The sequence below is a fragment of the Strigops habroptila genome, chromosome 3 (assembly GCF_004027225.2).
Source record: "Strigops habroptila isolate Jane chromosome 3, bStrHab1.2.pri, whole genome shotgun sequence".
Classification (NCBI taxonomy): domain Eukaryota; kingdom Metazoa; phylum Chordata; class Aves; order Psittaciformes; family Psittacidae; genus Strigops; species Strigops habroptila.
In genome coordinates this window covers 36,600,342-36,615,758 of record NC_044279.2, presented here as the reverse complement: position 1 = coordinate 36,615,758, position 15,417 = coordinate 36,600,342, and the positions used below count along the sequence as shown (strand labels likewise).

At 39.2% G+C, this 15,417-nt stretch overlaps 1 protein-coding gene across 1 annotated transcript in view; it reads left to right on the top strand.

The window, feature by feature from the left end:
* The window catches only part of GRIP1 (glutamate receptor interacting protein 1), a 227,157-nt gene that overhangs the window by 185,837 nt on the left and 25,903 nt on the right, over positions 1–15,417 (top strand). Inside the window, 5 exon segments of the mRNA XM_030477942.1 lie at positions 3,677–3,863; positions 5,100–5,245; positions 6,854–6,934; positions 14,437–14,506; positions 14,767–14,912. Of these exon segments, the coding sequence (XP_030333802.1) occupies positions 3,677–3,863; positions 5,100–5,245; positions 6,854–6,934; positions 14,437–14,506; positions 14,767–14,912 (630 nt within the window).

Here is a 15,417-nt window from a genome sequence, read left to right as displayed (position 1 = left end):
AGGCCAATGACATTAAATTTAAGTGGGACAGTCACGTAAGCACTGAAGCCCACCTGAAAGATTCCTCAAGTCAGAAGGCCCTGGGCGTGACAGGCTGCTATGATTAAACAAATCTCTAGCTAGGAGGAATTAGGATGAGGCTGTGTTGTGGGGTAGTATATTGTTCATTTACATTGTGAAGTCTGGATATAAAGCATTAGAAAATACGTGGAACCGGCACCATCACTGAGTGAGTCTGTGTCTCACCTTGAGCAGTGACTACATCATCCCTGGATCAGAGCTGTCTTTAGAGGCATTGACTGGCCAGCCAGGCTTGCTTACCATTTCCATGAGCTTGCTTTTTAGCCCATGCAGAGTTCCTTACGCCAGTTTCTAGACTTTTACCCATACTTGTAACTGCAGTAACAGCCGACTTAAGAGACCCACAGTGCACTGAATGTGCTAGAAGTGACCGTAATAGAGAATGATTGGTCCTAAACTGTACCCTTCCACCATCCGTCAACAGGATTTGGAAAACCTTGCCCCTCTCCCTTTGTGGGAAACTCATAAGAACTAGTTAGCATTGACTGCTGTCCTATTCCTAGAAGAGGAATAGCACGCTCAGTGAGATTTTTTATTATTTAATCCTCTTGGATCATTTGAGGGTTTTATTGATGTAACTTCTAATAAATCTTTTAGGATGTCATTTGGGAAGAAAAGGATGTATTGGTGAAGGGTGCTATAAAGTTTACATTTCAAATTATTTAGGCAAACCTGCATAACTTCATGTGATCATGCCAAAATTCATGATGATGAAGTGTGACGGTACAGCAGGTTACAAGACTTTTACAGCCATGATTTTACAATCATTGCATTAGTTACACAGATCTTTCGAAACATGTGGCTGTAAAAATTGAAGGCATGCCCTGCTGTCACATGCTTTATTTATGCCACTTGTTTTCCTCTGCCCTTTTTTTTTTTTTTTTTTTTCATTTTTTTGTTTTAAAGTATGGCATTCATTGGGAAAACACTCCAGATTATTACTTGGTTAAAGTTTAAATCCTGAAGTTTATTGTAATAGGCCCATATTAGTACTTGAAAGTGAGACACAATTTTATGCAACTTACGTGATCCTTACTAGATACTACCATATCTGGTAGAAATTAGACAGGGTCTTAGATGTGCAGGGATGCTGTTTTCTCAGTACATCCAAATTAGCCACTGCCAGGAGGAACAGTTAATGTTTTGCAATTTGTCGAGGGTTAGAGCAGGAGACTGCAGGCGTAATAATCCATGTATGTACCTTTAAATACATCCTGCTCTGTTTCTTGTATGGCTGCAGGAATAAAAGTAACAAGTACATAATCTTCAAATTCAAGAGTATTATTTACATAACTGCAGAGCATTTAGTAAACCAGACCCCAGGAGTGTTCCTAAGAGTTGGATGAAAACTATAGAAATATGCTACAAGTAGGGGTATGCAGTGGCAAGCCGGGTTCACTGGAACTACATGTACATCCATGCCTCCTTTTTAAACCATTAAGGCTACTTCCTGGCCCATAAAACTTTGAATCCATCAAACAGCAAAAAGAAATGGCAGTGTTTCTTGCTGCAGTTATTGTTACAAACCCCAACTTGCTCTTAAGTCATGGGTTTGGGCACTCGTGGCATTTTATAGAGGCTTAGCAGATAGCTATTGTTACGTGACTTGAAAGCGTATTTTCATCTCTACTCTTTTTTATTTTTGTTTCATTTTCTTTGGGAGTGGGAGGAGTTCCTAATTGTCACTTTCATGTATCCACATCATCAAAATATTTATCGGGGTGAGTTTTAAATCCCACAAATATTAACTTAATTTCCCAGTGTGAATGAAAACCTTAGCTGTACTAGAAGCTGAAATAAATGTTTTGAGACCTTTAGGCTCCCTAGTAGGGCATTAGAAAAAGAGTGAGAAAGTTATAGAGTCTGCTACACAGGGGGAATGGAAACACAAGTGGTGGGAAACAAAGACGCAGCTAACAAGTCATTTCTGTATGACCTTAAAGAAAGGGAAAATGGAACTTTTTTGAGCTTGGATGCCCTAAATTTAGACATTTCTAGAAGGTGCGTTAGGGGATCTGGTATTATATAAACTCTGAATTTATCTGGTTTAGTCATATTTTAACCTTTGCAGCAGTGAGGGCTGGAGAAACTCGTTTCTCACATGCAGTGAATGCAAAAGCTGGGGGCCATTTCTAAGAACAAATTAGTATTTGCATTTGGATATGACCATGTCTAACTGAGTGCGGATAAAACAGTAAGAAAGAAGCTATTGAGTAACTAAAATAATACACAATTCTTAGGAAAATTAAAACAAGAGAATTCACAGTAATTTAGAAAAGATGCTTTCAGAGTTGAAAGGAGCTTTGCTGGGAGAAAACAAATTAATGAGGAGTTTGACAAGTGAAACTTTTGGAACAGAACTGTCATTGCCAACTGTGCCACGTAAATCAGACTTTATTTTAGAGCAAAAGGCTAATACTTGTAGCCCCAAAGTGGGGAAAATACTTATACAGCTTCTGGCATCTTTGTACAGCTGTGCTGGTATTATCTGTAGTGTGGAAACAAGAACTAATTTTTTCCCACATCCAGGAAAAAAAAATCCACAGTTAAACAATCTCCCAAATAAACCTTGAACTTTTATCTAATTCTTAGTAGCTACTGCCGGCAGAAATAGGTCTTGAAGGAAATTAGAGATGGAGAGGTAATGCTGTAGATCTGTAGCACGAGAGCATTCAGATTCCTCAGCATTGGAGGATTGACATTACTGGTCTGAACAGGAATTGAAAAAATCTAGCTTTCTATGTATGACGTAACGGAAGGCAGTAGTTTGTCACTGAGGGAATTTGAACAATGATACAATAGACATTTAGGCAGAGATCAAAGAACTAAAGGTGCAGTCTCCTCCTTTCATAGGTAATTGCGTTGAATCTCAATGTTGGTTTCGTCTTGATTTGTTCTGTAAGGCCGCCTATTCAGAACCAGAGTGAAAATAGAGAGGAGTGAATCAGGAGTACGGAAGTAGCTGCCTGCGTTTCTTACAGAAGTGCCCCCAGTTCCTTTGAGAGAACCCAAAGAACTTTTCTTCACACAATCTCTTGAGATATACCGGGTGCTAAAACAGAGGGGTTTATTCAATTTACCCAATTAGCCTGGCAAATTGCTGACGTGTAGTAAACATATACAGTGTGGCAGGAGGGCATGCTTACTTCTTGCAAGCAAGCCTGGGCCATGTGCTTTGCTGCTAACAACAATGCATTGCTGTGCAATGTTCAAAAGAGCTCATGCATATCAGCCTGAATAACAGCTGTGCTTGTGCTTCCAATTCCCTGAGCTCCTGTGAAAATTCCGCTTATCCACGCCTCAGACCTAATGCAAACAATTCAAGGATGTTCTGAGATTTTGGGGGTGGGGGTGTCAAACACATTTATTTTACTCAGTACAGAACTATCTTTTTGCATTCTAACATACAAACAGATGTTTTCTATTCTCTTGTGTGTCATAACTGTTTATACATAATTTATGAACTTTAGCCTGAGTTAACTTTAAAAGAGATGTTTCGTTGACTAGGTTTGTTGTACAGATCAATTTTCTCAAAGAGCAATGAAATTTCTGCTGTGTATGAATGTCTCTCCTCCTGGTCTGCTCTGTTTTGTAGTGTCTTTAGCCTCTAGCACTGTTGGTTTGGCTGGGCAGGTCGTCCACACAGAAACCACAGAAGTAGTGCTGACAGCTGACCCCATGGTAGGGTTTGGGATACAGCTCCAGGGTAGCGTGTTTGCTACTGAGACCTTGTCCTCTCCACCTCTCATTTCCTATATTGAGTCTGACAGTCCGGCGGAAAGGTGAGGTTCTTTGAGTTGACTGCTAAGTACGTTTTGGTGAGCATTCCTTGGGGTACTTTGGGCTTGTTGCTTTCCATTCGTGAGAAATTGCAGGGCCTTGCTTAATGCAAGTGTGGCAAATAAGAAGATGTCTGTTCTGACAATGATACTTCACATGCTTGATCAGCTATAAGAAGAATGACAAGCACCAGTGTTTTTGTCATCCAGAGTCCTCTGGCAGAAGACTGGAAGCTATATTCATGCAAAAGGGAGGGGAAGGGGGAAACCGGAAACATTGCTGAAATCAAAATACTGATAATTCATTGTGCCATGGGGGACAGCAAATCCAGCTCTATCCAGTTTTGGTACAAAACCAAATCTTAAGGAATACCAGAGTTTTGACTTACTAATTATTTCATTGCTGCATTTCAATTGCGTTTTTATGCTTATGTATGTCTTCAGTCATGGCATGAGAACAACAGTAGTTGCACGGGCAAGTACTAGCTGCTACTGCAGAGCTACACCACCTGTAGCCCAGGGTCAGATGCAGAGGGGATGTCCATGGGTGGGATGGAGGCCTGAAGGCCATGCCTCTCTTCCTGCGCCCCAGCACCTAATGAGCACAACCCATGCTGGGAGTGCTTGATAGTGTCTTGGTGCAAAGGGGCAGCAGCAGCTTCTGTCCCACTTTGTGCCCAGGTGGGCTGTTGAGCTGCTATGCCACACTTATCCTTCAAGGTTAGGTTGAATGTGTTTGATCGGATGGTTTGTATCAGAAATAGTGTGGCCAGCAAGACTAGGAAAGTGATTGTCCCCCTGTACTGGACACTGGCGAGGTCACAGCTCAAACGCTGTGTTCAGTTTTGGGCCCCTTACTACAAGAAAGACATTGAGGTACTGAAGTGTGTCCAAAGAAGGACAATGAAGCTGGTGAAGACTCTGGAGAACAAGTCTTACAAGGAGTGGCTGAGAGAACTGGGATTGTCTAGCCTTCAGTGTTCATTCACCAAAAGGATTGTCAAGCACTGGAACAGGCTGCCGGGGGAATTGATTGAGTCACCATCCCTGGAGGTATTTAAAAGACATGTAGATGTGGGACTAAGGGACATGGTTTAATGGTGGACTTGGCAGCATTAGGTTGATGGTTGGACTTGATGATCTTGGAGGTCTTTACAACCTAAACAATTCTATGATTCGATGATATTGCTGGTTCTGGTAACGTGCACATCTGATTGTTTTGTATCACTGTGTATCAAGGTGTGGGGTGCTGCAAATAGGAGACAGAATAGTGGCAATAAACGGTATCCCGACAGAAGACAGCACATTTGATGAGGCCAATCAACTGCTCAGAGACTCCTCTATCACCAACAAGGTCACTTTGGAAATAGAATTTGATGTTGCAGGTATGAATGTACTGTTATTCTGTCTTGCAAGAAAAGTGAAGGAATAAATCCCAAGCACATTGCAAGTGTTAGGCATCCAAGGTGGAGACTTTCTTCTCACATATGCAACGTTCCATTTCAACTGACCTATTTGAAACATATATCTTTTTGTACAGCTTTCTCATTTCACATAGAGAAAGCTCTGCAGCGTGCTTCAGAACACAAACAGAAATGACAAGTCCTATAGTAAGATCTGGTGACAGTCTTCGTTCTGAGTTATTTCCAGACATTTTTCTGCCCTGAGATAGAAATATTATGCTGAGCAGAGACAAATCCTCTACAGGACAGCTAATGAAATGTTTTACTAGACAGAAAAGTATTATAAAAGAGTGGATAAGCAGAAAACTCTGAAGAATTTCACTTACAATATCTCAAACCAACAATCTAAATAAAATATTAGAAACTGAATTAATAAAAGCCAGAAAAATCATTGTTAATGTTGCTGGTATTATTACTAATGTTTTTTCTTTGTTCTGTAATATGTTTAAGCATACAGAATACACCTATAAAATCACAAATTGTGTAAATCAAACAAGTACACATTATGTATGTGCACTCTTCCACTATGTAAATAGTAAAAACTTCTACGACTCCTGTGTTCACCTGGCAGTAGCTCCTTTGAAGTCATGACAATGTTGGATGTGCTGTATTTTGCATAGTGTGATTATTGTTAATGCTATTATAAATCATGATGTCAAAATCGGGCTAAAGGTTCCTAGAGTAATTCTGTATAATCTTTTAGCATGCACACTTCTAGTACAATGTTAAAAAAAAATAACAAAAACAATACGTACATTCATATACATAGGGAATTAAATATTAAAAAGTAAGAAAATCAAATAATTAAAGTCATTTAAATACACCTGACATCACATACATATTTCAGTCCCTGGACTTGCTTGTGCTGCTCCCATTTGCTGCATGACAGCAGACTCATACTCATGGTTAGACTCCTCTACCACATGTATGTTTATATGTTTCCATGGCTGTAATTTCAGTTGCTCCTTTTCAGGTAAGGCTCAAACTTTTGCTGGCAGTGATGCCAAAAGTCAGGATTCACATACAGTGCTGGAGGTCTTCAAGGGGTTTTTGCCTCAGTTAGCTCCAGCTGCTTCTCCATTAATGATGTTTTGAGTCCTTTTCTTGCCAGTAGATGTAAAATCTATGCAGTTACCTTAGCGGACAGTTAAAAGACCTACAGCCACAAAGAGCTGAAACTCTTAAGACTTGATCTCCTGTCCTTTTGATTAAAAGTTATCTGCCAGCACTAAAATTTTCACATGTGCTCGCAGAACTTGCATATGAGCTAAAAACCTGCAGTCTCAGCTAGCTGCTGGCCTGTGCAATCTCCATAAATTGACTTAAACCTTAAAAAAAAGGAGTTACTATGAAATTACTAATAGTGGTATAAATCATACTTTGTATGTCCTACTTCCTCCACTTCAGCACCTGTGTTTCATCTGTGGCTTGTGATGCTGATGTGATACATCAATTTACATATGTAGTCCCAAGCACTTGGAATTCCTGTGGCTTATAAAATTATCTAACATTTTAACAATTTCTTTATAGAATCAGTTATACCAAGCAGTGGAACATTTCACGTGAAACTACCAAAGAAGCATAATGTGGAACTTGGCATCACCATAAGTTGTAAGTGAAAGTGCTTATTTTTAAGACCACTTTTATGGGATGATCTGCAGATAGTAGGTCCTGTACCTATAGAGTCATGTTTGTTTTGGTATAAATTTATTTCTCATTTTTCTAGCAAAAGGGATGATTAGTAGTGCTCTGTCTCTGGTGAAATACTATTCTGTAACAGATTTACACTCCCCTTCTAGTAGTTAAAGAAGCCAGAAGTTTGACAGGCCTAAAGCTTGACCTATTCTTCATGCATAGCACATGTTTAACTCCCATTAAAATTATTTATATTAGTTAAAATAAGTCAATAGAATTAAGCCCATACAAAAGTATTTCCACAGTTGGGAAATTTAAAGCAAATGGTCTGTCATGGTCTCTCACAGGCTCTTGAACAGAACCCCACTGAACTCAAGGATTCTCACACGCATAAGTATCCAGTTATGGGTTGTTTTCTGCTTCAGAACCCGGAGTCTGAAGATACATCCTCAGTCTGTAAAACTAGTGGGCAGTCCTAAATGTGCAGGTCACATAGCAAGATCCCCTTTCACTATGGATTTCAGAGATTGCTAAAGAAGATAACAAGGGTCTGCATTAGTCTATTTCTCAAAAAGTACTTGTTACTGTTATTTGAAATCAAAGTGTTTTTATACTTGCTTATTTTGGGAGCAGACAGTAAATGCTGTGTTAGGACTGGGTTTGACCAGGTAAACCAGCATGCCAAGTTCAGCCCTTGATGGAGGGAAGAACAATCCATATCAAAGCTAATGGCCTTGTGTTTAATTTACTTAATGGCAGTGCAGAATCTGGTCTCATCAGAATTAACATTCCTTTATGGTTGTGGCCTTTCTTAGACTATTAGTCTTTCTTTGGAATTATTCCTGTGTCTTGGGAGAAGATTGTGCTTTGACTTAAATCCTCAAAGCTTTTACCAGCACAATGGAATAAGGTTAATCAAAAGTACAGCAGGGAACTCAGTGCTAAGAATTACATCCGAGGGACAAATGAGACACACTGCAGGGCTGTTTGCTTGCATTGCACAGTTAAATGAGTAATTGTTAGACTCTGTATGATGTGATGCTTGAAGCAAAATCATAGGTCTACATGTATTTGTGCAAATGAAAATATTGAGAAATAAGAAAACCTGGTGAGAGGCTGTTCTATTTAAATGTTATTCTTAGTATCGTTTTGTAGGATTGTTGTAAAAATACGGTCTTCTTAGTAATTTGATTTGTGCTGCTTTTTGGAGTTCAGACATCTCGTACTTTTTTTCTGACTGTAGGAGTAAACTTTGAATAGAAATCTAGTGTTCTTGGGATTTAGTATTTAGCACTCGTCTTCCAAACTTTGCATACCTTCCTGCCTTGGAAGTTAATTCCAAAAGTTAATGCTTTATAAAATTAAAGTTAGTGCTCTATATAATCAGAGTGACACCTGGTTGGTCTTAGCTTTGCTCTTCGAGTACACTGCAGTATCTTCAATATTTAAATTAAATGATCTGTTGTATATAATAATCCCACTTGTTTATAGTATGTAATGCATATGAAATGTGTCCAGGATTATTTATTTGTTTGATTTTAAAGGATTTATACTAACAACTGAAAGTTTGTAAATTTGTTTGGTAGAAGTCTTGAGTTGCTGCATCTCATGCTTGCTTTTCAGTGCTTTTGCTCTGTTCTGCCTAATTAAGTCCTAAATGAGGCAATGTGATTTGAAGAATATAAGTGGTTTATATTCAGTTTGTCAAATTTTTGTCAGGGCACTTTAGCACATTAGCATGCCATTTACTACTGATACGGTTAGAAAGCTACATGATTTCTTTTAAAAAACAAATACTAAGGAAAATTTGGTGAGGTTGGTGTGACCAGTTAAACAGGGGTGATAGAGGAGGTCAAGTTTATTCACTTTGGGGCTTGATTTGTTTAAGAGACACCTTTTTCATCCTTTCTATTCTCAAGGTAGTGGAGTTAATGGTGAGAAAGTGCTGTCTCTATAAAAACATTACAGAGAAACCCCTGTCTTGGTTTCCATATCCCAGTTTACTTTGGGATTTGGATGAGAAAATCGGGAAATGACCTGACCTGACAGACAAGCCAGACATTTTTTGCCAGAAGGGAAATGTAAGTTTCACCTGGGGTTGGCACCTGGACATATGCCTGTTTTTAAGTCCAAGAGTTCTTCCAAGTCAACTGTTAGGAGGCAAACATCCTGGAAGAGGAATTTATTTCATTTTCTTTGTGTTGTTTTCCTTGGTAATCAACACCAAGTGTGCCTGCAAAAACAAAATCAAATTCCGTTAGATAGCAGAAACCCCTAGAAAGTAAGGCAGAAGAAAGCTTCGTGAGCATCATTGTTAACGTTAATCCAGGGCACTGAGTTTTGGATAGTGCATGTCGGTTACCTCACAGTATACTGGCCTTACCCATTGCTGCCTTCACACGCATACTGGACTTCTATCATCATTCCCTTATCTCTGCAATATCTGTCTAATCTTCCCGTTAATAGCTCCTTACATTCAATAAAACCCTATTTCATAGTTTGCAAATATAAGTGACTATATTTCACGCCTCAGGTACCATCATTTTCACACCCAGTTACATGGTTGGAGCAATTAGAATGTCTCAGTTCTTAAAATTACATCATCCAAATAAAGCGTGACGCAGCAGAGTCCATGTGTGTGTGATTATGCTTTTATAACAGAGCCATTCCCCAGAAGAAGGATGGCTTTCAAGTAGGTCTAGTAGTGTTCAAATCTGTTTCAATTTATTTGGCAGTGACATTGATTTTTAGACCGTGTAATGGAATATAGATTTTTTTTTTTTAAGATAAATTTTTGTGCCATTGGCTACTTTATCATAGACTTTTTAAAATACATTGAATGATGTCCAAGAAAATGACTTACTAGTACAGTTTGGTAATTCTAGTTAACATCTCTTTTTCTTCCTCCCCCTCCCCCTTTTCTTTCTAAGTAAGATTCTGATATCCTTACTGATAATGAACTGCAGTACCTTACTTCATAAATAATCTCTCTGAAGCTAATGGGATTGCTCAAGGAATAAGAATCTGCAAAGCTGGTAAGAATATCAGAATCTCACCCGAATTACCATTAGTTTTTCTAAGGCATTTTGACTAGCAGCTATACTATAGTCTGCTTTATTGCTTTCGTACGTAATCAGAAACAAGCCTTGTAAATATCTACAGATATTTAGCACTGACTCTGAGAATTTACTCTCTAAAGCATGTTTCTGTATATTTTGAGATTTCACCTAGCAAACTCAACTTCATTTTGCAATGTTAGAAGCAATTATTTTCAAGATAGGGCCTGAAAAATCAGCAGTTTTCTCAGCTGCTCCACGTGAACCAATACTTAGGGAGGAAAAGAGCTACATCAGCCTAATTTTAAAAAGCTCTTTCATCTATTTAATAATGAAACTATTTTTAAAAAGTCTAGTAGCTGTTAACCAGTATTGTGGGTAAGTGGACTGACTTTGTATAAGAAATATTTTTCCATCCCATGAGCATTTTCCTCTGCTTCTTCAGTTTGTTTAGAGTTTGATCAAACTCCAGAACTTGAAGCCAAGCTGAGACTAGTCAGTGAGTTTTGGCTTCATGGTAGGTGAGATGTTCAACCCTGTAATCTGTTTATGTCACAGTGGGGTTTTTAGTTTGGATTAGCAGTGAAATAAGAAAGGGGAGTTGTTTGAGGGCTTTTTTAACCTAATGGAACAGCTGATCTACAAAACCGACCATTGAACTTGGTTTCAGGTGGCAGGGGATAGGCAGGGGAAGTGTGTCTTTACTAGTACAAGAGTACTAGGGTAGAGGCCTGGGACGAGACCTAGGATCACAGGGTAATTTAAAGAGAGAGAACAAACAACTTGCTAAAGATCAGCCTTCCAGCTGCAACACTAAATTTAGTGTCTGTACAACTCTGTGCACTCTCCAGTCTGCTTGTAGTTCATTATACAGGCTGTCTGAGGTCTCTACAGAAGCTCGACAGTAGGTAGACCAACATCAGGGAGGAGAAAAGATGAGATTTTTGGTGGACAAGCAGAATGGGACAAGGAGAGAAAATGAGTGGAGATTTGTGGAACAAGGAGACAGCAGACAAGGGGAGAGGCTGAAATGTGATCAGGGTAGGAGAAACTGGGACTCAAACAAGAAGGCTGGACATGGGTGTGTGATGAGGTGCTTTGGTTTTAATTGCTTCTTAAAAACCAAAAATAATTCTGAAATGAAACATAAAAATGGAGATTTAAAACTGTACAGTGTTACTTCAAACTCGAATGAATTCATGAGGATATCTCTTTTTAATTAAGTGGTCAAATACTACTTTCTCACTGGGACTCTTGCTTCTCTGCTCTCTGGGGAGAGCTGAAACAGTGGTGTGTATCAGAGGGGATGGAGGCTGCATAATACATGAGGTGGAAGACTGCAGAAGGAAAAAGGAGGTGATCTCATTGTCAAGGTGGTTTAATGCTACCCTGGAGAAATTAGGGGGTTTTGCCTTTTCTCTGCAATAGATTTGTGCTGAGACAAGTCATTTCATGGGACGGAGAGGCAAAGGGGAGAGAGAGAGAGATTTTCCACATTTCATGGAGGGGAGAGGGAGAGAGATTTTCCACAGGTGGCTGTTTGATTTTCTGTAGAAACCATTAAGATCCTGGGGTCACACTTGCAGAAGTGCTGAGCATCTGCAGCTGTTGCTGAAAATGCCAGTTGTTGTGCATTGGACATAGAAGTTGTTATATACTTCAAAATATTGTGAGAAATAAAGGCATGGCTATCTCGATATCTCAGATTGCTCACTGAAAATTGTCATGCTTTGACGTAAATGTTCCTGTGTTTCCTTTCCTCATCTGTAGAATCAGGATAATAGTACTCAATCTTGTTGCTGGGGACGGCAGCTGTTTGCTAGTGTTTGGGAGGCAATCTTAGGCTGTGGTGTTCTGCAGTACAAAAGTTCAGGAGGAAATCAATGATTTTATCTCTTCAGCACAACTTGAATAGTTTGTACTAAGTATGCCATGAGCACTGAACAAGAATAAAACAAAGTGTGGTGTAGCTGCTTATTAAAGGCTCGTCAGCATGGGGGTATTCATTTCACACTGAGCTGTGTTTGCTACCTACAAAAAGGCTTTCATCCACCAGACACAATTAATAGTCCAGGATAACTGGCAAAATGCTGCTGGTTCACACTTAGCCAGTGTAAAACTGTAATAACTTCGTGTGCAATATCATACCCTTTGCAGCCAGATGTACTCTGTGGCTTTGCACTTTCAGCTGTGCTCTTTTCCCCATTTTGGTTCCTCCTCTCTTCATTTTGCAAAGATAATGGACTATATTCTTTAGTACTGGTAATTTTTATAAAGCAGTTTCATAAAAACTATATGAATATTCAAATCTCAAACTGCACACATTATACAGTGGGTGCGTATAACATCAGAGATTTATAAGGCAACCCAGAGGGTAAAAACATTGAATTAAAAAAAAAAAGTTCACCAAGGTGATAACTTCAAAATTTTAACAAGATACTAATTGGTGAAACAAACTCAAAGAACTCAAGTAAATCATGGAACTGCCACAGAAGATACAGTAGACCCAGGGTGTGAAAATATGAGAAACAAGCTATGAAAATTGTGCATCTTGCAGAAAATCAATCGCTGTTCTCTGAATTGCAACATAGGTATTTCCTGAAGGCATGCTGGTTTAGCAAGTTTCTAAAAACTCGTGAATGCCATTGTACATCTGTCTTCTGGACTTTCAAAACACTGCATTTGAAATATGGTTATTTAGCAGTTCTTACACAGTTCCTTTGGACATTCAAAGTCTTTCTTGGCCAGGACAGCCAAAATTAGCAAGATCTGTTAGAATATAGTGTCGGAAATGAGATTGTTAATACAATGTGTGGTTGCTGTATGTGAAGATGTGTCATTTTCCATCAAAGAATCATGAGCTGCTAAAGTAACTGACATCTGGATTTTGTAGGTGATCTTCCAGCATGGGTAGCTTTTTGGGTGATTGTCAGTTAGGCATTAGAGCTTAATGGAAAAGTAATGAATGCAGAATGAATGCAGAGGCCTTGGTATGGAGAGCAGAAATGGCTTGTGGCAACTGAAGAGCCATATGTGAGCAAAAACCATTAGTGCTTTCAGGAAAACTGAGAGCCTTACACCACATGGCAATGTTTTAATATTAGCACTGTCTTTGTTAACAACAAGCCCAAAAGTCAGTCTGTGTTCACCACATGGACTACCTCCTGGACAGACCAGCTGGTGTACTTCCCGGTGGCAGATACACACCATGTATCTTTCATCACCCTCAAGTTCTGAGCCCACTGCTTACCAGATCAGATCTCCAGTGCAGTCTTCTGTTGGCAAATGGGTAAATCCTCCAAATGCAGTCAGCGAAGCTTCTCCAAGAAACAGTCCTCTGGAAGCAGTCAGTAATCATCATCTTCTTCCACTGGGGCAGTTAACTGCTTCCTATCCAACCAAAAGTCAAGCAAAATTGCTAAGCAAATTTCCTAGACAAGGGAGACCTGTCAAATACTTTTGCACAGTAAAGAATTGCAGTGACTGGCACTGTAGAGCCAAGCATGCTTTTAACCATGATGGACAGACAGAAAATTGTAAGATGTCAGATACCTCCAAGAATATATGACTTAGGTGTGCAAGGAGAGGACTGGTGTGGGTTTTACTAATTTGACCATTGCTGGAATTGCAGGGCTTCTAGTAGGTATCCCAAGTACAAAGTGGGGAAAAGTCCACAATGCTTAAGGCCCAGCAGCAATACAGAGGAATAAAGGTACTCATTCAAAGAGGCACGTTTACCTCAGAGGAAGCAGTGAGTAACAGTGAAGCAAACATCAGTCTGTGCAGATGTGATAACTGTGTTATCATTAAGCCAAATGGTATGTATGGCCACTATTCACAACACCTCATTTAGTGTGGCGTAGATTTCTCCTTCTCACCCAGGAAGCATTATCTTCATACCTCTGCCTTAAGCACTGAATGAGAAAGAAGTGGATGTAAAGGAACATGGGCTAGCCCACTCATGATACTTTGCCAAAGCAGCTCTGTTGGTCAGGGATATAATGAAACATGATTTATGACTGCCAGAAATATTCTGGCAAAAGATCAGCATTAGTAGTTGTGCTGGAAGGTTCTGCTAACAAAAATTATGTGTTGTAGCTGCACAGCATTTCATGATAGATTGCTGGAGCTGTACTGTGGTGTCTTCAGATGGTTCAGTCCTAGCCTAACCCAGAATTCAGACACACCAGGTTTAATTCACTTTGCACCAGTTTCCTTAATTTTGATATTTCTAATTTTTGAGGAGAATGCAGTCTTACTAATATGCTGCTCGTGATTGTATTCATGTACATATAATTTAGGGAAAGGAGAGGTATATAATACTAGTAGATAATGTGTATGAATTACTGATTTATGGGCAGAATTAGCCCATCTGCATCTCTAGTAATAAAATCAGATACTTGTATGTATTCTTTATTACAGCTCCATCCAGTAGAAAACCAGGGGACCCTCTGGTTATTTCTGATATCAAGAAAGGAAGCGTTGCTCACAGGTAAGACATTCAAGCTCCCAGTAAGAATCTGTTTCCATTGTGTAGCCAGCCAGACTCCAGTTAAACAGAGGGAGCTTGTAAGAGACTGTGCTTTTTTGTTGTTTTTGTAAAAAGCAGTTGCAAATGAAAAGGCCAATGTATTAAGAAATAATTGTTTTTAAAAATCTGTCTTATTTCTATAATAATAATGTTCATACCTTCTAAGATACCTTGCTTTCATGTTACTAGAATTTCATGCAAGTTTGTTTGCTTGTTCACAGAACTGGTACACTTGAATTGGGTGATAAGTTACTTGCGATAGACAACATTCGACTTGACAATTGCTCCATGGAAGATGCTGTCCAGATCCTTCAGCACTGTGAGGACCTTGTGAAGTTAAAGATCCGCAAAGACGAAGATAATTCTGGTATTAGCAATGCAGATTTCTGTGTGTTTTCAGGATTTTTAGAACACGGGGTCATTCCTTTGCTTTTAAATTTTAGTGAAATGTTTTTTTCTAAACATGGCTGATTTATGCTAATGCTAATCAGAAAATGTCACACTAAAAAGAATTTTAATGCTTTATAAAGTTTTGTATTTTCCAAGTGGCTATATTGCCTGCAGGAACTGCACTGCAAAACAAGGTCTTCCATTTTCTGGAAAGGCAGTTTCCCCTCAGGTGCAGCCATATAAGGTTGATATTCATCTTATCAGCTTATTGAGATTTTTTTCTGCTTTTAAGATTGGAATCATGGTTAGCAAAGCATGGATTCATAGGCCTCAGTTCTCCAGCAGAGTGGTGAACTGCATGCTTTATCCACAAACTTACAAACTTGACTTCAGCATGACTGTTCACATGCTTAAGGCAGGTAGTACTTTACACGCTGTGCTGGATGGCTGATGGAGGAGCCATGTCTGATCAGTCCAGTGTA